This window comes from Phoca vitulina, unplaced genomic scaffold, assembly GCF_004348235.1.
Source record: "Phoca vitulina isolate PV1807 unplaced genomic scaffold, GSC_HSeal_1.0 scaffold33, whole genome shotgun sequence".
NCBI lineage: Eukaryota > Metazoa > Chordata > Mammalia > Carnivora > Phocidae > Phoca > Phoca vitulina.
The window spans coordinates 19,440,042-19,460,564 of record NW_022589736.1 but is presented as its reverse complement, the minus strand read 5'-3'; the positions used below and the strand labels follow the sequence as shown (position 1 = coordinate 19,460,564).

General features: G+C 42.3%; 1 protein-coding gene across 6 annotated transcripts in view; it reads right to left on the bottom strand.

The window, feature by feature from the left end:
- Window positions 1-20,523, bottom strand: part of CACNB2 (calcium voltage-gated channel auxiliary subunit beta 2) — a 382,140-nt gene that overhangs the window by 16,265 nt on the left and 345,352 nt on the right. For 5 of the 6 annotated variants that reach the window (XM_032425595.1, XM_032425596.1, XM_032425599.1 and 2 more), the window contains 5 exons: window positions 19,729-19,805; window positions 14,787-14,920; window positions 10,805-10,885; window positions 10,276-10,334; window positions 1,594-1,703 (listed from right to left, as the gene is read on the bottom strand). In XM_032425595.1, coding sequence (XP_032281486.1) covers window positions 1,594-1,703; window positions 10,276-10,334; window positions 10,805-10,885; window positions 14,787-14,920; window positions 19,729-19,805 — 461 coding nt within the window. Of the gene's footprint in view, window positions 1-1,593; window positions 1,704-10,275; window positions 10,335-10,804; window positions 10,886-14,621; window positions 14,642-14,786; window positions 14,921-19,728; window positions 19,806-20,523 lie in introns of all 6 variants that reach the window. The other variant, XM_032425597.1, reaches the window with a different exon arrangement.

Here is a 20,523-nt window from a genome sequence, read left to right as displayed (position 1 = left end):
CTGGGAGCAGACTCCGTATTTGCTAGTACAGTGTTCACGGAGACTTTATAGAACGTAACTACTGTGAATATTGAGAACTGACTGCATCTGAACCCCCGTCCTCTGTGCCGAGTTCCAGGTCTGTACGTACAAGTGATTGCCTGCTGGGTATTTGGATGCAAATTCAACGTGTGCACAAATGCGGCCGTCATTTTCCTTATCCCCAATTCAGGCCACTCCCTCTAGCTCCTCATCCTGAATCCCTTCTCCCCAGAATAACACCATCAGTGACCCAGCTCCTGAAAGCAAAACCTTAGAGATCATGCTGGAGTTGGCTTCTTCATGTTCCATAGATTGCCCATACCGGACTCTCTTATCTCTGGATTCCTTTCATTCTACTCATCCCCTGTGCCACTGTCTTATTTCAGTCCTCTCTTAACCTCTACCTTGAGTGATGATGACAGCCTACAAAATGACCTCCCTGTCCAACTCTTGCCCCATCTCCACCCCACTGCTATAGGGATTCTCCTAAAGGCACCAGTTTTATTAGTTTCTGCACAGAGTACATTATTTCTCCCTGAATCTGCTTCAACAGAATCTGAGTTTTTCCCTGAGTTGGCTCTTGCCCCGTTCCATTTTCTTCTCCACAATGCTGTCAGCGATCCTTCTAAAACACAAGTCCTGTCGTGTCATATGGTCTGCTTTCCTACACCTTTCTACCAACATCCACGATAAAAGCCCTATAGAGTCCTACATGATCAGGCACCATCTCTCTGACCTCCCGCCCCCTGGCCATTCCACATCTGTTACACTGGCTTCCTCACTATCCCTTAAACATATCACACACATTCCTGCCACAGGGCCTTTGCACCTTCAGTTCCCTCTGCCCAAAACAGTCTTTTCGCAGGTAGCTGTAAGGCTAAAGAATTCACAACAAATCATTCTGCTAAAATGTCATTTCCTCAAAGAGGCTCCTGTCTTCCCCATGTAAAATCACACTCTTCTCAGCTTACTCTCTACCCCTTGGCCTGCTTTTTCTTCCCAGACTCCTCAACCACTGACTCCTACATCTATATCTTTTATCTCAACACCCACCCCTCCCCTTACACACACTATCCTGAATATGACATAATCACTGATAAAATTCCGTTACTAAGGGTCTTTGGATAATAGCTATCCTTGATGGAGAACAACTGTGTTTAATCCTTACAATAATGGTAGGGAGTAGTTAATATCTCTCTCTTCTGTTGTTGTTGCCTAGATGAGGAAAGGAGGCACTACAGAGGTCCATGAGCTTGCTCATGGTAACACCAATGCAAAGCCAGGAATTTTTAGTGTGTACACAGCAGCTCACATTAGTCAAAACAAAACAAAACACCACAACCAAAACATTAATGCTGACAGCCAGTGGAATATTTAACTCGAAACTATCATAACAAATCTTTCCATAGCATGAAATTACTAAAACTGTAGCACTAGCCACTGGCAACGTGGGTCCATTTCTTCTCTGCTCTGTGACACATGGAATTAACCATCTAGTTAGAGCTTCTCATTGGCAACCTCGGGAGAGAAAAGTTTAAATAGCCTAAGCCCCAGTCTACTGCACAGACTTACCTAAGCTTGACCTTGTGTTGGATCTTTCTATTATGGCATGCTTGCTGGGATTGTTTAACACTGAGCGCTTGGCGAGCGAGATGTCAGCCGTGACCCTTGTGATGGATATCCTGTTGGGGGAAAAGTAACACAAGACCCTGAGGTTATTAATTGAATATAAGGGGGTAGAAGTACATTCCCCAGACTCACCTAAGTTTGAAATACATAGTGAACAGTATTTTCAAATGAAAAGATGTTAGGGCACCAAATCATTGATTTTTGCTTACCCCGTACCTCCTTACTTGGCATTTATCATTTGCTTACCAAGTACTAAGCACTGTAAGCTGGATTACCTCCCTGAATTATCCCCAAAATTCTAGCAGAGAGGCTTCTTCTAATCCCACTTTTGCTGATGAAGAAAATGAGCCAAAGTAGGTTATTTATCCAAGGCTATGTATTTCTAAAAGGTGGAGCAGGGATTTGAACCCAGACTCCGGAAAATCTGGTTTCTTAGCCCCTGCACCAGAAGTGTGGTGCTATGATAAGCACAAAGAACAAGTAAGAGTAAGAACAAGACAGACATGATCTTTCCTCAGAGAGCTAACAGTCTAGTGGAAGAGATGGGCAATAAACAAGAAAATTAACTGGTAAAATTAACTAAAGCTCAAGATGGCTGTTGTGGAGAAGACAGTGTTGTGCCAGGTAGTAAGGAGTTAGGGGGTCATTTTAGGTATGGTAGAAATGACAGCACGACAATCTGGAAGCTGGAAACAGTAAAAGGACTTAGACCAGAGAGAGCCAAATATACAAGTAATAGAAAAAGCCGTGGGGTAAAATAGAAGCCTCACAATACCCTTGAAGACAACGGTAAAAGGGAGACTAAAAACAGAAGGTTTGGTGAAAAGTCTGTTTCAGAGTTAGAGCCCTCCACCTCCCCTCTGTTACATGAAGTTGCCAGGTGATGCTCCTTTCCCTGTGTGATAGAAGATTGCTGGTTTATTCTCTACAGACAATAACATGCAGGGCCTGTGACCAGGAGACCCCAGGCAGAGTGAGGACAGGGACACTAGATGGAAAAGAAAGGATTCTAAATGGTGAGCCCCCAGCCTCTTCCCCATCTGAGAATTTTGATAGCCAGGCTTCCATCCTCCAGGGGTCAGAATGGAAGCACTTTTTCCCTGGGACATCTGACTGCCAAAGGGAAAAAGACTCCAAAACAGTAACACTGGAGGTTTCCTATGGACATGGTCCAGTGAGGTTGTCCTATAGGGAAGCACAAAGCTGACAAGCTCCATCTATGAGCACGGAATTTCCAAGTGACTATGTGATGTCCCATTCTTAAATTGGAGCACCACAGTGTTCACTGAGCATCTTAGGGAAAACCTCTTATATGAGAGCCCAAACAAACGGAAGTCAGTAAGTGAACAATACAGCTGACTCCTGCAACGACGTGGGGGTCAGAGGCGCTGACATCCTATGCTGTCCAAGATCCACACAGAGCTTTTGGCTTAACTACTAGTAGCCTACTGTCGACTGGGAGCCTTACCAATCACCTCAACAGTCTATTAACAGATGTTCTGTATGTGACATATATTATATGTTGTATTCTTACAACTATACCTAGGTTTTTCTTAATTCTTCCAGATCGTCACAGTCCTCCCCCCAATTTTCCAACGTATTTATTGGAAAAAAAAAAAAAAAATCCTCCTAGAAGTGGAGCCACATAGTTCAAAGCCCTGTTTTTCAAGGGTCAGCTGTATTCAAACGTGAAAGCTAAGAAATTATTATATCTGTGAAACTGTAACAAATTTCTATTTATTTATTTGCTTAAAGATTTTATTTATTCATTTGAGAGAGAGAGAGAAAGCACAAGCTGGGGAAAGGGCAGAGGGAGAGGGAGAAACAGACTCCCTACTGAGCCGGGAGCTGGACGTGGGGCTCGATCCCAGGACCTGGAGAACATGACCTGAGCCGAAGGCAGACACTTAACCATCTGAGCCACCCAGGCGCCTCAAATTTCTATTTAAAAAGTCAGAATGAGTTTTTGGCAATTAGAAATGACAGTAGAAAGAAAAATTCAAAAGAAGAGAGCTGGGACATAAAAGTTAAACTCGGAAGGGTCAAACAAACAAGGCAAAGAGAAAGAACACAGAAGAAAAGCTATACAAATGAGAGAATCACACAGGAGTTTCAACTTCCAAATAATAAGAACTCCAGAAAAAAGAGTAAAGAAAGCAGAGAAACTTAAAAAAAAAAAAAAAAAATCCAGAATTAAGAATCTTGATTTTCCGAATCGACAAGGTCCAGCACAGAGATTGAGAGTTCTATTACCAGGATGTACTCTTACAAATTTCATGACACGGAAGACAAAGAAGAAAGACAGGTCCCACACTGAGGGTCAGAAATGGAAGTGTTCTGTACTTCTCAACATTGGAAGCCAGAAGAGAATGGGGCAGAGTTTTTTCAAAATCCTAAAGGGAAATTATTTCAGCCAGAATTCTCTAGCCGTTTTAACTCTCAATGAAATGGGAGGGTTGATGAAAGATACTTTTAGACATTCAGGGCCTCAAAAAGTTATGTACTTTTATAGGGAAACTGTTGGGAGGATGCTGTTAAACTGAAATGACAGAGTAAAACCCTACATCAACGGATCTAAGGAAAAGGGGCTCCGACCCAAGAGGAAAGTGAAAGGAATCCCAAGAATAATGGTGAAGGATGTCCCGGAATGACAAATGTGCACCCATCAAAGAGAGAAACCGTCCAGACTAGAGATGGCCAGAACGCTCCCGGAGGTTCAAGAAGACAACACTGAGTGACGACAGGGTGCATTTCAATATTACCATGAGGAGGTTCAGACAGCTGGGGAGTTCAAGGCTGAATTAATGCCAAACACAGAGGAAGTTAAGCGAGCATAAAAAGTAAAATTACTTATCTCATGGAAAACACAGAGGACAAAGTCATTATGGCGTATAGTATGGCTCATTTGAATATTATCCACAGAGTCACAATACATCCTAAGAAACGGAGCCAGCTGAAATTAGGATTTAACTGTTGGGAGACTGAAGGCGGAGATGGGTGCAGGATGGGAGAGACAGGAAGAGAATATGCATGAGAGCTACATATTCTGCGAGGTAGGAAGGCAACAGATAATGCCTAATACTGAAAATTCAAGTAGCAAATCAAGATTGCACGTTATTTAGAGGCAAGCAGTAAATAACCAAAAGATACAGCTAAAACAGTTTAGAGTGCTTACCAATTGAAGAGCAGGGCATTTGGTAATGTGTGGGAAGGGACCCTGGCTTTTGCAAAGAAATTTGTGTTTATATACTTTAGAATTCATTCTCTCTGGGGTATAGTTCTCCATGAATTTGGACCAATTCATAGAATTCTCTACCTGTAACCACAGTCAAGAAAATAATTCCACCCCCCCCCCCAAAAATCCCCTTGTGCTGCCCCCTTTGTTGTGATGGGCACCCTCCTGGGGATACAACGGTGACCAGACAGACGAGACAGCGGTGTCACCCAGTCAGCCTGCGGGGAACTGATTCAGCAGCGGGACAGGATTTTCTGTAGTAATACATCCTCCTTCTCCCACATGCTTGGACCTTTCTGCACATGTCACTGCTCAGCTGAGAATCCACTGACCTGCTTCTGTGGTTAGCACTGTAGGCTATGAAGTTGGGTCACTATTCTATTTCAACTCCTACAGTTATGCTTTGGGAATTGTCACTACTTGGGATTCCGCCAAAAAGGAGACCTTGAAAATCCTAAGGGCAAGATTCTGGGGACAATTCAGTTTAGAGCAGTGGTTCTTAACCCTCATGGTATATACCAAGATTGCCACATAAGCTTTTACAGTTACAGAAGATCCTACCTTCGAGATTTGACCTCAGTTGGTCACAGGTGGAACACAAGCCCTTGTTGTTGGGTTGGTGTTTTATTTTTAAAAGTGCTGCAGATGATTCTAATGTGCAGCCAGGCTAGATAAACCACCAGTTTAGAAGAAGTTGTCTCACATCTAAGCAAATTATCTACACGACAAAATAAAGTGATGCAATGTTGCCCAGGATTATTGATTTCCAATAAGATTCCCTCACAGAAAATTCGACAGTTTACATATCCCTACAATTCCATTCCCATTCCAGACACTTCAGTGCTGACAGCTGACATTTTCAAAGTCACTGGGGAGGAAAACCAAATTCATCACTGGTGGTAGCTTTCCTTCTTGTCCTCAATTTCCTTGTTAATTTACCTGTCAATGTCCTACACAGTGAATCCAAAGATTGCTTTGTTTACATGACAGAGTTGGTTAGGATGGATCTGATTGTAAATGGGCTACTCTATTGCACACAACAGAAAGAAGATAATGAATTATCATCTATTCTTTGACCTGACACACTTATGCTATTTAACAGTCAGGATCACGATTCTGACAACTCCCCAGGGCTTCAACAAGTGAAGTTAACTAGGTTTAAGAACAGAAAAGAATTCCTATCAAGAATCTTTTCATCACCAACACTTCCTTTCATATTTCATATTCCTTTCATATTTCATATTTTCTTCCCCTTGGGCTTCTAATTTTTTAAAATAAATTTATTTAATAGATAATGAAGGACTGATTCATTTTTCCCTTTTAAAATTACATGTATATAGAAGTACCTGATACTTTTGCTCAGTTTCCTCCCCCTACTGCTTCCAAAACCAAAGACATTTAATGATTCAGGTACTCTGGGTGTCTTGCCATGGGTTAAAAAATTTTTGCATGGATTTTTGTAAGTGTCTTTTGGACCCTATCAATTCCTTTGAGGATCTTTAGTTGGTGATCTCAAGCCTAGAATGTTGAACTTGAGCTCTATGAGTCAAATGAGCCAAGGCAGGTGCATTAATAAAATCATGTGGAAATTACTTCTGGCCAGAAAGAGCAGACTGACAACATTCAGATATTTTGTTCATTTGTTTCTTAAATGAAATCAGTCTGGATGGGCTAATACTTTAGAACATGGGTCCAAGATATGCCCTATGGCTGGAATCTGTCTTCCAAATTCAGAACTTACTAGGTTTAAACAGTAAGGAAATGCCATCTCATTTCTCCATCTTCGGTATTTTGGAAAGGGCAGTGGGTTAACTCAGTCAGGGAAAGCATAGTGCTTTGTCTAGCAATTTTCTGGATGTGCATGCTCAAGGAGACAACCCCAAATTAGGATAAATGACAGAGCCAAGCATAAAGAACTAAACGGTAAATGAGCCTGATCAGGGGTATGCCTTTTTCACTTGGCCAGTGCCAGATAGCCTTGGACCAAGCCAAACGCTGTGTTTTCCTGGCCCAAACTAAAAAATACTTCATAAAGTTATGAAAAAAAAATCAAATTAGAACGTGTGATTATATGGAACTTGATTATAAAGTCTTTTTTACACCTGGGAACATAGTTTCTGCTTTTGTTCCTTTTCTGTCTCTTTCGGCCCTTTGCTTGTCCTGCTGTCGGTTTCCCTGTGTGTCCTTGACTCCCTGGTGAAAGTCGATATAAATTACAAATGGCTGTAGGAGCAGGTGTGGTCAAGGAAGAAAGCAGTATAATAAGAAATTTAAAAGAATCTGAAACCCACACATACTATCTGTTGTATTGTTAGGATGTGAGAAGGACAGGGATGTAGAGGCACCAGATCTGTCTTGTTAAAAATACAGAAATATAGGGGCACCTGGGTGGCTCAGTCACTTAAGCGTCCCCCTTCGGCTCAGGTCGTGATCTCGGGGTCCTGGGATCGAGCCCCACATCGGGCTCCCTGCTCAGCAGGGAGTCTGCTTGTGCCCCTTCTTCCCCTCTACTCCTCCCCCCGGCTCGTGTGTGCACTCTCTCTAATAAATACATATAATCTTAAAAAATACAGAAATATGAACTCGCCCTGTGTGCTCCCAGGTCCCCTATAATCTACTCTTTGCTTAAATTTCGAAGTTTCCATTTTAGACTCCTATCATAGCTTTGATGCTTCAGGAACTGGCTTAACTTTGACCACAGTGTCCCTGGATTGTTTGACTTAAGGCTTCCTTCCAATTACCTAGAAATAAGCTCCATGAAGCCAAGGCCCTTGTCTGACTTTGTTCCTCACAATGCCCGGCACACAGAGTATGCTCAATAAAATTTGTTGAAGCAAGCTGAAGGGGGAGGGGAAGAGAGAAAAAGCATTACGTCCAAGCCGATTAACATGGCACCCTAGCTCTGTCACCAGTTACTCCTTGTCTAGAGACTTGACTTGAAGACCTCTAAGGAGCTTGCCTTCCACATGATGCTGTGTCACACCCTGATTCCTTCACCCATTTAACCCCCTCCACCGGACCGGCCTTTCTCTAATTCGAGTCAGTGAAATCTTAGCTGCCATTTAAAAACCTTTCCTAGATGTTAACATTCCTGTCAGTGTCAATCCTTCCTCCCTTTACGCCATGTGTACCTCAGACACGCAGGTGCTGAGCTGCCTTCTGTTGCTTTACTTTGTAGTTTACTGCTCAAGCTTTCCATTTATGGTCAAAACCTGAGGTCCACAAAGACTGTGAGTGGCTTCCCCATCTCTGCATTTCTTTAGCAGGGCATACATGGGAGACATTCAACACTCACCCACGTACTGTTCACAATGAGCACCGTTCCAGGCATTGAGAACGCAACAGTTCACACAGCAGATTGAAGAAAAACAAAAACAAAGCAAAAAAGCCTGCCCTCATGGAGTTTTTGTTCTAACTGTGGGAGAATGACAATAAACAAAATTAATAAATAAAATATATAAAAGAGTTACGGAAAGAGTCAGGGAAGAGGGAGAGAGAGAGAATGTGTGTGTGTGTGCACATATACCTAGGACAGTCTCTGAGGGAAATGTCTTCCTAGCACAGGGAACTGCAAGTGCAAAGGCCCTGAGGTGGGCATGTATCTGGCTGTCTGGAACACTCATGGAACCACAAGGAAGTCAGTGTGGCAGGAGCAGAATGAGCAAGTGGGAGAGTCTAAGAGATGAAGTCAAAAGTAAGGAGGGGGTAAGAGTGTGGATGGTCAGACTAGAGAGGGTCTTAAAAGCCACTATAGGGACTTTGATTTTTATGCTGAGTCAAAAGAGAAGTCACTGGATGGATTTGAACAAAGCAGGGATGAGATCCACTCACAGTTTAACAGAATTGTCCAGGCTGCTGAATTGAGAAGAGACATCAAGTAAGCAACGACAGAAGCAAAGATACAAGTTAGGAGGCTATTTATGATGATAATCCAGGGAAGAGGTGCTGGTTTCTTAGGCCAAAAGGATAGCAGAGACATATGTGTGAGAAGTCGTTCGATTCTTGATATATTTTGAAGATACAGTCAACGGCATTTGGATGTGGGATATAAGAGACACAGAATAGTCAAGAATGATTCAGTGATTTGGGGTGGATGGGTCTTAGGTCTGAAAGACGAAGGAGGTGTACGTGAGGCATGGACTACTAGGAGAGGAGCAGGTTTGGGGGGAAGCTGGGAGGTTCAGTCTGAGAAGTCCATCTGACATCTCAGTGGTGATACTGAATAGGCAGTTGGATATATGGATCTGGAATTCAGAGGACAGACCAGCGAAGGAATGCTATTTACAAGTCAAACATCAAATGAAATCACTCATGGAATGAATGTAACTAGAAGAGAGAAGACCAAAGGACTTAGCCCTGGGCGCTCCAAGATGTCTAGTCAATGAGGAAGAACCAGCCAAGGAGAAAAAGGAGACGAAGTGAGATAAAAGAAAAATCAGGAAAGTGTGCTTGCCGAAAGCCAGCATATAAAGCATTTAAAAGAGAATGAAGCAATCCAACATGTCAATTAAGAGAAGGACTGAGGCTTCACCCCCTGGATTTAGCAATGTCAAGGTCACTGATGATTGGACATGACTAGTTTTGGTTGAGTACGTTTCAGTATGAGAGGAGAACAAGGATGTACTATGTGTTGAAGGAGCTTTGCTGTAAAGAAAAGGAGAAAAATGGGACAGCTGGAGGGGAATATGGTTCAAACTTCGGTTGAAGGGAGAAATAACGACATTTTTAGATGCTGATGGAGTTTCCATTAGAATGCGAAGTAGTGATGAGGAGAAAGGAAAGGATTTACAGCTGTGCTGGGATGGGGAATGGGACCTGGTGCCCAAGTGGGTGGGTTGGCCATTGCTAGGAACACAGTGAAAGGAAAAAAAAGCAGAGCATTCAGGCAAACACGCAAGTTGGGCTTGGTGTGGTGGTGGGAACTCTCAGAAGTTCTCCTCTGATTGCCTCTATAGTCTCAGTCAAAGAGGAAGCAAGTTCATTGGGGAGGGAGATGAGAAGGGGCTTGGGGGCTTGGTGAGAGAGGAGACGGTGCAGACGTCTTGAAGAGGGGAAACGTGAATAGAAGAGGGATATTGAGTATTATTTCTGGGCAGCCTTAAGAGCCAGCTGATCATGAATTTAGGGAGATACAGGTCAACAGGGATGTGGCCAAGTTCAGCTTACAGACACAGGTGCAGGAACAGAGAGCTGGCTTATCCAGGGTTGAGGATGTGCTGAGCAAATATGACAGATATTTACTGAATCCAGCCGAACTGGATGAAACTCATTGCCCATCGCCATATAGACTTCAGAGGGCAGTTTTCTCTTGTGCTCACATGCCTTGTCCCACCCGGGTTTTGTCATCTTCAAGGAGAAATCCACAAAATCCAGGATTCTGAAATACTCACCGCCCTTCAAATCTGTGTTTTAAAAAATCAAACAATGCTTTTTGCATCATATCTGTGACCTGCAATTGAGCAAGCAATAAATTAAGATACAACAAAAATGTTCCTAATTACGACAAAACAGTTTTATTCCCAAGACCGTTTAAAGACCTAGGCTTCCCATTTGGAAAGCGCAGCATGTGTGAGATTGCCACATTTTCCTGTTGCTGAGATCTGATACAATGACAATTAAAAAAGGCGAAGCTCCCCAAATTTGTCCTGATGTTTTAGTGACAACACATGACGTCGCAGGTGGTTTCAGGCGCTCTCCATTTGATAATGTTTCCCCACACAGGAAACTGAAGCTAGCAAAAGCACCCAAGCAACGGCCATAAAAACAGAACAAAACAGGAAGCAATCTATACCACAGCTTGGAAAACAACGTGCTTCGCTGCTGCAAGCTCTTTAAGCTCTAAATTCAAGGAGGTGGACTCACAAAGCAGTTCAGCTTGTGAAGGTCAAGTGCAGTGTGCCCCCCAGGGCAGCCACCTACCTCATACCCCTTCAGAGAAGGGCCCACCAAGACCACTGGTCGCATAGAAGGTACCACGTCATAAGGAGGAGTGTGCTCTGTCTGCAGAGAGAGGGGAGAGGACTTGAGATGCTTAAAAGGCAGGAGGACCAGAAATATTCTAAGTATTCTAAGTATAAATCATTCTTTCTGAACTGTGTAATGGGAGGCACCGGCTTTCCAGACCTTTCCTTTTTTTTTTTTTACTCGCCTCTTTCCTCAAGAAAACCAATCAAAGCTTGGTGGGCTTATTTTCCTCAAGTTCTCAAGTTACTGAATTGTCTACAGTTTTCTTGCTCTCTTCAAGAAAGACTACTGACATATTAGTTCCTAAAGCTGCTTTTTGAACAAAAACTAGTTGGAAGGACAGAAAACATGCCTCATGCAGAGTAGGTGCTTTAGGCTTGACAGGAAGTTATTAATACTGCTTTTCAAAGGAATTTGAGAGTTTTCTGCAGACAACCCATCAGGCCTAATGTGGGTATTACGGAGAAAAGAAAGGTCTTAATTAGCTTTGCATCTTAGATGTTTGTCTTACCTGGATAAAACCTAATTTCAAAACGTTGTTAACGTTCACTACCAAATACTTGAAAATCTCTGCTTTACTGTGCGAGTTGAAGTTTAAAAAGCATGCTTGTTCCAGTAGTTAGGATCATTGTCACAGGTTAGTGATGAATGGGTTTGGATTTCTGGTTTCTAGACCTTGGAACTTGAAAACTTAAAATGTAAGGTTTGTGTGTCTTGGAAGGAAGGTGGTTAACATGTGATAACATAGTCAAGCATGCTGCAGGGGCCTCAAAAGCTTTGTTATCAACTTGCACATCTAATATGCTTCTCAAGAGTGGTTTAGGTAATGTCTCTGTTATATAACTAATTCATGCCTTCACAATTTCTTTCTTTTTTGGAAGAGCAGGGGGAGGAGCTAAATTCTGGAGCAATTTCTAAAACTTTGCAAAATTTTCAGCTTAGCTGCTTCACATAAAATGATCAAAATAAAGTTTTTCCAGAAAAAATCAGGTAACAGCTAATCTGTTTGATTACATTAAAACCGACTCTTCCCAGTTGGCAGAAAATGCTACGTGGACTCAAAATGACTTTTTTTTTTTTTAATGCAGAAGAGAGAGATAAGGCCTTAAACACGGGGGTAAACAAATCACTGTCACCTGAATCTTTCTGCATTAAGGAGTGTCTAAAAAAATATATTTTCAGAATCACAGAGACAGAAAAAAATTTTTTTAACTGTTTTAAGAATTTGAAAAGCTAACGTGTGACTGTAATTTCTGCATCAGCCTGTTACCCAAGAACATTTTATTGTTGCTTAAAATTGCCCATTTGTATAGGGGCGCCTTGGTGGCTCCATCAGTTGAGCGTCCGACTCTTGGTTTCAGCTCAGGTCATGATCTCAAGGGTCGTGAGTTTGAGCCCTGCGTGGGGCTCTGTGCTCAGTGTAGAGCTGGCTTGAGATTCTTTCTCCCTCTGCCCCCTGTTCCCCTCATGCTCTTTCCCGCCTCTCTAAGAAATCAATCTTTTAAAAAAAGTTGCCCATTACAAACTTTCTGACTTCGATTGAATTTAACTTGGGGGTGGGGTGGTGGGGGGGGGGGCGGGATAGAGTTAAAAAGCATTTCAGTTTCAACAGCTTCCATCTGAGATTTCATCCAGGGAGGCAGACAAATATATTTACAGGGGGCGAAAATAATACTGTGATGGTGCTGTCAAATTTTAGTCCTTCAAATTTTACCTAGTGTTCAAAATTAATTTTAATAAACACAAGAAAGGTAGAATACATTTTCAAACAGGGAAAAAAAAAAAAACAAGACAAACATAATACAGTAACAGCACAAAGGCCACAAGCACCACTCTAAAAGCAACCTGAAACATGGAAAACAGTCTCATCCGTGAATCTCAGGTTGTCTCTCTGGTTTTGAGCTCTACATTGAAGTTCACCACATAATCAATAACAGAAGAATGAATACCAGTGCCGAAGGCATCATAAGCATATTTGTCAAGACATTGATACCACCTGGGACCATACTGACACTGTTTCGAAGCCAAGTCCTTATAGCTATTCCATATAAGAATACCTTTTCCATTGTTGGAATTAGGAATATAAATTGCACGGCTACCAAGAATTTTTATTTCGAGTCTGTAAGTATTTCGTGGCCCCGTATTTTAGAGGTCTTTGGTTCCTTCGCTCTCTGGCTGCCAACTAAGAGAAGCGTTACCCATGCTGGTCATCAATCAGCTTCTTATTCAATAGGGTAGCTACAGAAATTACCTTATTTGATGGAATATTGGTACTTTATGCCCTATGGATACCGACACCATCATTTTTATCTACTCTTTCCCACTAGCCTTATTTTGGTTCCAATTCTTTAGCTGAAAAATTGTGATAAACATTTTTAAAGGCTGGGAATTTAAGAGTAAGCAAACTTCCAAAAACGCATCTCGACGGACATGGTTTTAGTTCATGTCACCGCTCTGGAAAATCCAGAGCATCTGAGTGATGCTGATTTTCTAGGCATCGGCGCTAGGAACTCAGTCACTTGGCTGCAAGGTTTAGCTGCGCCGAGAAGACAGGACCAGAAAGAGGGGGCCCACAGGTGCAGGTGTGCATCAGGCTAGGGCTGTCTGTGTTAACACAAAAAAATCCAGGTTTTGATTTTTGGAGCGCCGAGGTCTTGCATTATAAAAGTAACCCTCATTTATTTAAAAAACAAAAACAACAAACTTCCCAGTTCAGTCTCTGACACCTCGTGATTTTAGAGTTCCTCCATGTGGCAAAACGCTCGTGTGCAGGGGGAAAGAGCCGAGGACACGGAGCTTGGGGCAGAAGAGGCTTTCCTCCACACCCACGTCACGATGTCCCCATGGTGTGCCGGCCACAGCGACAGGAGGAAGTAGGATTCCAAAAGACAGCACAGTTGGCTCTGCAAAGTGGTGTGCGAAAAGAAAGGAAGGAATGGAAATTGTGTGTGTGTGTTTAAGGGCGGGGGTGGGGTGCGAATGTCCTTAAAAAATAATGCTTTCAAGCTACAAAATGCGTGAAAGGAAACAGACTTGGTGTGGAGTCAAGAGAGCTCAGGAATACCCTTGGTTTCCAGTCGGGGGACCAGGAGCCTCACCGCGTAGCACTGTGGCTGGCCAGTGGCAAAGGCTCTACGCACAGCCACTGCCCCGTTATCCGACAGGTGAGATCCTGCAGCCTGACTGTGACGGGGGAGGCAAGAACATCGGGAGAGTATTTATAGATGACAATAGGAAAAACTCACAGTAAACCGCCAAAACAAGCCTGCAGTTTTCCACTGGTCTTGTTCATCTGCAGATTTTGCACCTAGTGGATTAGAAGTTTAAATACTGACTAAATTAAAAATTGAATACTTTTTTTTTTTTTTTAGTACAAGCTATGTATCTGGATATCATAAATCAGAATCTAATAATGGTTTTAATATGCTTGATAGAAGTTAAATTTCTGGAAAAAAGAGACAAAGACAGACAGGATAAGCATGCACAATAGAGGTGCATTATGTGGGGTTGTCAGTGTTTGACGTCTTGGGGATGTTTAAACCAAGTCCCTCGGTGGTAGATATTATTCCATCAAAAAGGATAAGTACTGTAATAGTGCTTTAACAGGTCCACTCACTGAATTTAGTCGGTTTGAAATGCATGGACTCAATTAGCTGTTTGATAGGTTCTGTTCTTAGGACAGAAATGACTGCGTTTATTACTAAAACTTCGGGCTTTGATGCTAATGATGCCAGTGGCAGGATAAACACAGCTCATGTCAATGTAAACTTACCGATTTCTGCTTCTGCTTAGCTACAGCAGCATGGAAAAGAAACAAAGAATAACACAGCATGCACGTTATTGGCTTATCAAAGGACACAGACAGTCAACAGGACTAGAAATGTGACGCAGTGCAGTTGAGCGGGTGGACAGATGGGAGCTTGGAAGTTAATGTTACCTTCTTAAAGAAGGGCATTCTTTTCTCTTTGGAGTGGGGTGACGTTACACTGTTTGCACTGGGTTTAGGGGAGCGGTGGTTGGCTGGAATATCATTTTCTTCTGCATCTAAGCCAGTAGCATCTATGTCTATAGCTATATACAGACAAACAATTCAAAAATCATCAGGCAGACAGGAGAGGAAAAACAGGTTATAAAAAAAAAATAAAATGAAAGCAAATAAAACGAACCATAGTAAAAGATCTATCATGAGTGCTCAGCATAGTCAACAAAGTAAAATGTAAAGGTAAGGCACGTTAAGAACGCAATGCAATCAAACCTAACAATACCGAGAGATCCCCTCATGATATCTGTCTGCTTGAACACGTGAGTTCTATGCTAGATCTCTTGAATAAGATTTTTAGAGCAACATTTTTAATTTGTAGTTTCAAATAGACTACTGATAGTTTTCCATGTCAACTGCATAGAAGGTATGGTCCGGAACATCTGGCTTCACGTCTTACAGTATCTTCAGTCAGCTTTCCGATAATAAGCAACTGCATTGGTAACCTTTATCATGATGTGCCTCAGATTTCTTGTTTTGCTTGGTTTTGTGTGGGGAGAAAAAAGTAAGGGCAATGTGGAAAGCGTCACTAAAAACGCAAGAGGCATCTGAGGGAAAAGTGAGAATAGAAAAATCCCCAATTCAGGCAACACAAAGGAGTCCTACACAAGGCAAATGATCCCAGGAGGCTTCCAGGATGGGCAGGATTAAAACGATTTCAAGATGGTATAGACCCCCTCAGGCAGGCTGACTGAAAACTAGTTAGAAAACATTTCATTTGGAGATCGGTCTCCAAATGAAATGAGTCTAATAAAATGACATAATAAGGGGACTTCCACTGATTGATATGAAGCCCTCATATAAATGCATTAAACATGAGAAATGGAGTGGAAGGGCATGAAGACCCCAGAGAGCATGGCAGGGGTCTCTCTGTCTGCAGAACAAGAGGTTTAGGTCTGTGGTTCTACATGCTTTCACTTTAAAAATCTTTTGCCTTGAAAACCAGAGCGCTCAATGATTAAGTGTTAAATGGAAAAAAAAAAAAAAAGACCCATAATCTCATTTCGAGGTTTATAAAAAACGCTTCCACCTGCAATTACTACAGGGTTTTATCCACCGCAGAACCAGAGCTGGAAAGTAGTTTGAAGATCACTTTCAACCCCCTTATTTTTAAGATTGAAATGATAATTCAAGAGTTGAAGGGACTTGCTCTTGGCAAAAACAAAAAAAAACCTTGGCGGAGCCGGGACTCAGAAGCAAGCCCCCACCTGTGCCCGCACCCCCGCACCTCACTGCCCCTGCAGGTGAGCGCTCTCCATGCAGGCACCCTTCCTTCCCCCAGCCCAAGGGGGTGGGGGTGGGGGGTCCGTCCTCACTGCCAGGATTCAGGAAGGGGCCGTAGAGTGGAGCTCAGGAGAAAATTAGGCTATGGTTTAGTTGAGGTCACAGAAATCTAACAAAAACCACAGTCCATTCAGATAAGGAGCAAATTACCATCGGAAATAACCATTCGGCGTCACAGGGCAGCCCCCATCCCTGTGCCCCACGAGGAGCACACTGGGGTCACACTCGGGCAGCCGCTGCTACCCTCTTCGGTATGGGGGCAGATCACCCGACAGCCGTCACATTATTTTTCAATTTTGAGGTTATTACGGATATGAGGTGACTCAGCCTTTTGAAGACTAAGAGCTTTCGCTTAATTGTTCCTTTGAGTCATCTGAGGAGGTCGAAGGTGTGTGATGGAGCGATTCCCTGGCACTGTTTGCACAACGTTGCACGTATCAACGACTGCTCGCCCAGAGAGCGCGTAGGATTCTCTCTCCGGTGAAAGTACTAACAGTCTGAGTTAATTCCAGCTATTTAGTTAGACTTACCTAGTAAATAAGTCTCTTTGCACCACCCACACACGTTGACGCACTGAAAGGGTCAGCATGCAGCGTGGGACAGAAACGCTATGAACTGATGCTGACTTTTATCCAAACCCTATAAGGCTCTTCCTATTGAATCCTAACTTAGGAAGCATGTTGTGTCTTCCCAGCTACGATGGAGAGGATCTGGATCAGTTCTTCACTATCTCTGGGATAGACCTTAACCAGCATCAGCTAAGTTTCCTTTCCAGTGGTAAATTCCCATCTATTTTTCCCTTTCTCATCTTTTCTTGGGCTTTGTAGAGGCCACCTTCAAGGGACAGTACTTCCTGAGAGCGTTTCTGAAACTGAGGATACCTACAAGCATGTCCCGAGTTGACAGGACGTTGGCAAAGTTCATACAATAGATTTTACAATTTGGCCCTTCAGTCTGGTCTGCTGTGATCAGTGGGTGGATTTTTAAAAAATTTTTTATAGGAAGAGTGGAAATGCATAAAAAGTTTAGCTATAATATTGCCCAGATGTTTGGCGACCCACACATAGCCTCAGAGCCTGAGTCAGGTTTGAAATTTACCTATATTTGGACACAAGGGCTCAAAATGCCTAATTGAGAACTTTCCAATTTATTAGTTCTGACTTTTGGTTAACTTAAATTTAAAAGCATCTGGGTTCATTCCAAAACACAGAGAATTCTAAAACATTTGGCCGCTTTCAAAACACATTAAAGAAATTTACTAAGACAGTTAAGAAGCATGTTCAACTCTTCAGAGCTCCATACACTTTATTAGACTCAGATGGTTGCCCTTTTTTGTTTCATACTTGTATCTGCAGACCTTGGAAAACATTAGTATTGGGAAAACTACTTCCATAAATATGAAAACAGTTTCTTCTATTGGTCCTCAACAGAATTTTTTTTTTTTTTTTGGTGGAGAGCCTTGGCAGCATTTTTTGAAATCTAATTTGTAACTTCATCTTAGACACTTGGGTCCAGTTGAGGGGCATGCTGGGGTGACCCGTGCAGGCATGCACAAGTAGGTCTGGGGTGTGTGTTGTGTAACTGGCTACCACCCCATTACCTAGAGGAGAAGTAGAAATTTTTCCTTTTTCAACTCCTTGAGAAACTCCAAGTATATTTACTTTAGGCAAATGCTTGTATTCTTCGGTCTAGCAATGGGTGAGGTGAATTGTAGATAGGGCCTCTGGGAGATACAGGTGAAAGTTAGGACTGTAGGCCAATCCATACTGGACTGGTTAGGCAGTTTACCCTGGAGGTGGGGTGGGGTGGGGTGGGGGAATCTTCTCTGTAGAAATTCTCTGAAGTTTTCCTTTAGAGAAGCTGTGGCATTGATATGAAAATTATAGCAGGTTCCTGATGTGCCCGACTATAAATTCATAGTTAGCAAATGTCTCCAGTCCTTTAAGTCGCGAGTGTTTTCTGTTCTCGGTATTCAGAGAAGTTATTCCAACGTCCTGTATCTGTATAAAACTTGGATCAAGTTTTAAATCATCTTTACTTTATTGTAGTAACCTTTAGTTTTAATGATAAATATCTGTCTACAAAAACAGAATGTTATTTTACAAACACACTTTTCCTGGTCTATAGGGGTAGTGCTGACCTCTGCGGATGGGGCTGCAGTACTATCACTAGATGATGTAACATTTCCCCATTTCAGGAGCCTGGTGATAGTCCTCTGGAGTCTCTGAGACGGCTTTTAAGATATTATACAAAGGGTACAGCTTTCTGTCCTAATCTCTATAATTTTACATGTTTGAGAAGGAGTGGAGATAAGCCTCCTTTGCCCTGTGCATTCAGTAAACAGCTACCCTCCACTGGTGGAGGGAAGACAGAAGCCTCACATAATCCCTAAAAGGGCTTCAATTTTCATTTCAAACATACTATTTTACTTGATTTTGGACAACTTAGAATTACTGCAAGTCGTACGTACAAGGTATTTGAAATCAATATGCACCCTAAAACGATTTATTTCTTATTTAAGTGCTCAGATTTTGCACTTAAAAAGTTCTATCATTTTTATTAAGACTTTGGTCTCTAAAAGTCACCAACATTCAGGAACAAGGCGTGATCAGGAGTAATAGGGGAATCCTGTTCTTAAGACAGGCTAGAGTGCAATCACTTCCCTAACTTGTCCATAGATGTGCGCTCTTCCCACTTTCAGCTTCCTCAAAATCACCCTAGGAATCATTTCACTCAAATACTCCGCTGGTGAGTCCTTGCGATCTTACTCTGACTCATCTGCATCTCTTAGCACACTAAGATTCTGATGATTATGGGCTTTCTGCAATTCTACCAATTAGTCTCCAATTTATATACAACTCCAGAATGGTAGAGTTGCCAGATTTAACAAAGAAAAATACAGTCAAATTTCAGTTTCAGATAAATTTTTTTTACTGTATTTCTCATACAATACTTACACGAAAAAAATTATTCATTCATCTGAAATTCAAATTTAATGTGGCATCCTTCTCCACTGCCTTGGAAAGAAAATAGTTACTCTTCCTACAAGTGTTTCTGTCTCTTTTCAAGACTTCTACTCATCTCCTCCATCTTCCACAGAGCCTTTGGGATAAAACTCATCACCATCACTTTATTCTCCTTTCCTTGGCTTTCGAAAGCTTTTATTCTTCTTCTGCCTTTATTGAATATTGAGGCCAACAACACACATTGCACTGTGGCTGATGGTGGGCATTCACCCATTCGCTGCCCATGACAATGTGCTGGGCACCACGGTGTGGGGGTGTGTGTGCATAGGGATAAAAAGTTAGATACATTCATCGTTTTGGTCATCTAAACAACTTACAGTGAACACATGGACATATTTCCTTTTTTCAAAGCCCTGAAAAAAATTTCCCCATATTATTTCTTACTCCATGTAGGCACTCTTATTTCTAATGGCTTTTAATCCTTCTAGGGTTCACAAAGGGGCCCTGTGTATGTACAGTCACACAACTAGAGGAGATCGAGGAGAGCATGAAATGCAGAGTGTACCATTCCGCACTCGTTGCCTACTTACCGGATGATGGCGGTGTAGATTTTCTGGAACTAGGTACTATGTCACCCAAACTGGATGATGAATTTCCTCCTGATTTACTGGAGTAAAGCAAAAATTTTATTACACCTGACACTTATTTCAGACATTAAAACATTTGTATCGCTCAATAAACATGATTAGTCATTGGGTTTCTACTGAACTTTAAATTTGTCTTTCCTACAAGGAGGAAAATAGCAACTTCCCAGTGGAGATTCCTGGAGTACTTGAAACAGCCATGTAATAGTCTCGGTTTCAAATTCCAGGTTTAATTTTAAAAGGCCCTGGGAGAATGGAAAAGAACTTGGGTAATTTCTGCAGCCCTCAAATTCTCTGCCAGCATCACGGAGAGACAGCAACAGAGCCTTCCTTTGCTTCTTAGGTTGGAGACCCTCTGAAGCAGTGCAGAGAACCTTAAGGTTAACACCAAGACTTGGGGTTTTCTCCTCATTTGGTTTGCTTCTTTGTCTCGGCTTGGTCACTTTTAGTGTCTTAAGACCGAAAGTATTCAAACTTTCCTGAGCAACCTATAGAAGAAAAACACTGCCACACTCAACTTGCTAACCTTTGCAAGACACACAAAGGAACGGGACAAACACGGTGTGACATGATTTAACCCTTCACTAGCAGTTAGCATTCGGAACGTGTCTCACGCATGACTAACATGGAGGCTTCGACCTGGTTCATTGAGGCACAATTTGAAGAGCACATACTACGGAACCACCACATTCTAAAATTCGATATGTGACATGCCAGTGTCTTGGAAACTCTAGACGTAAC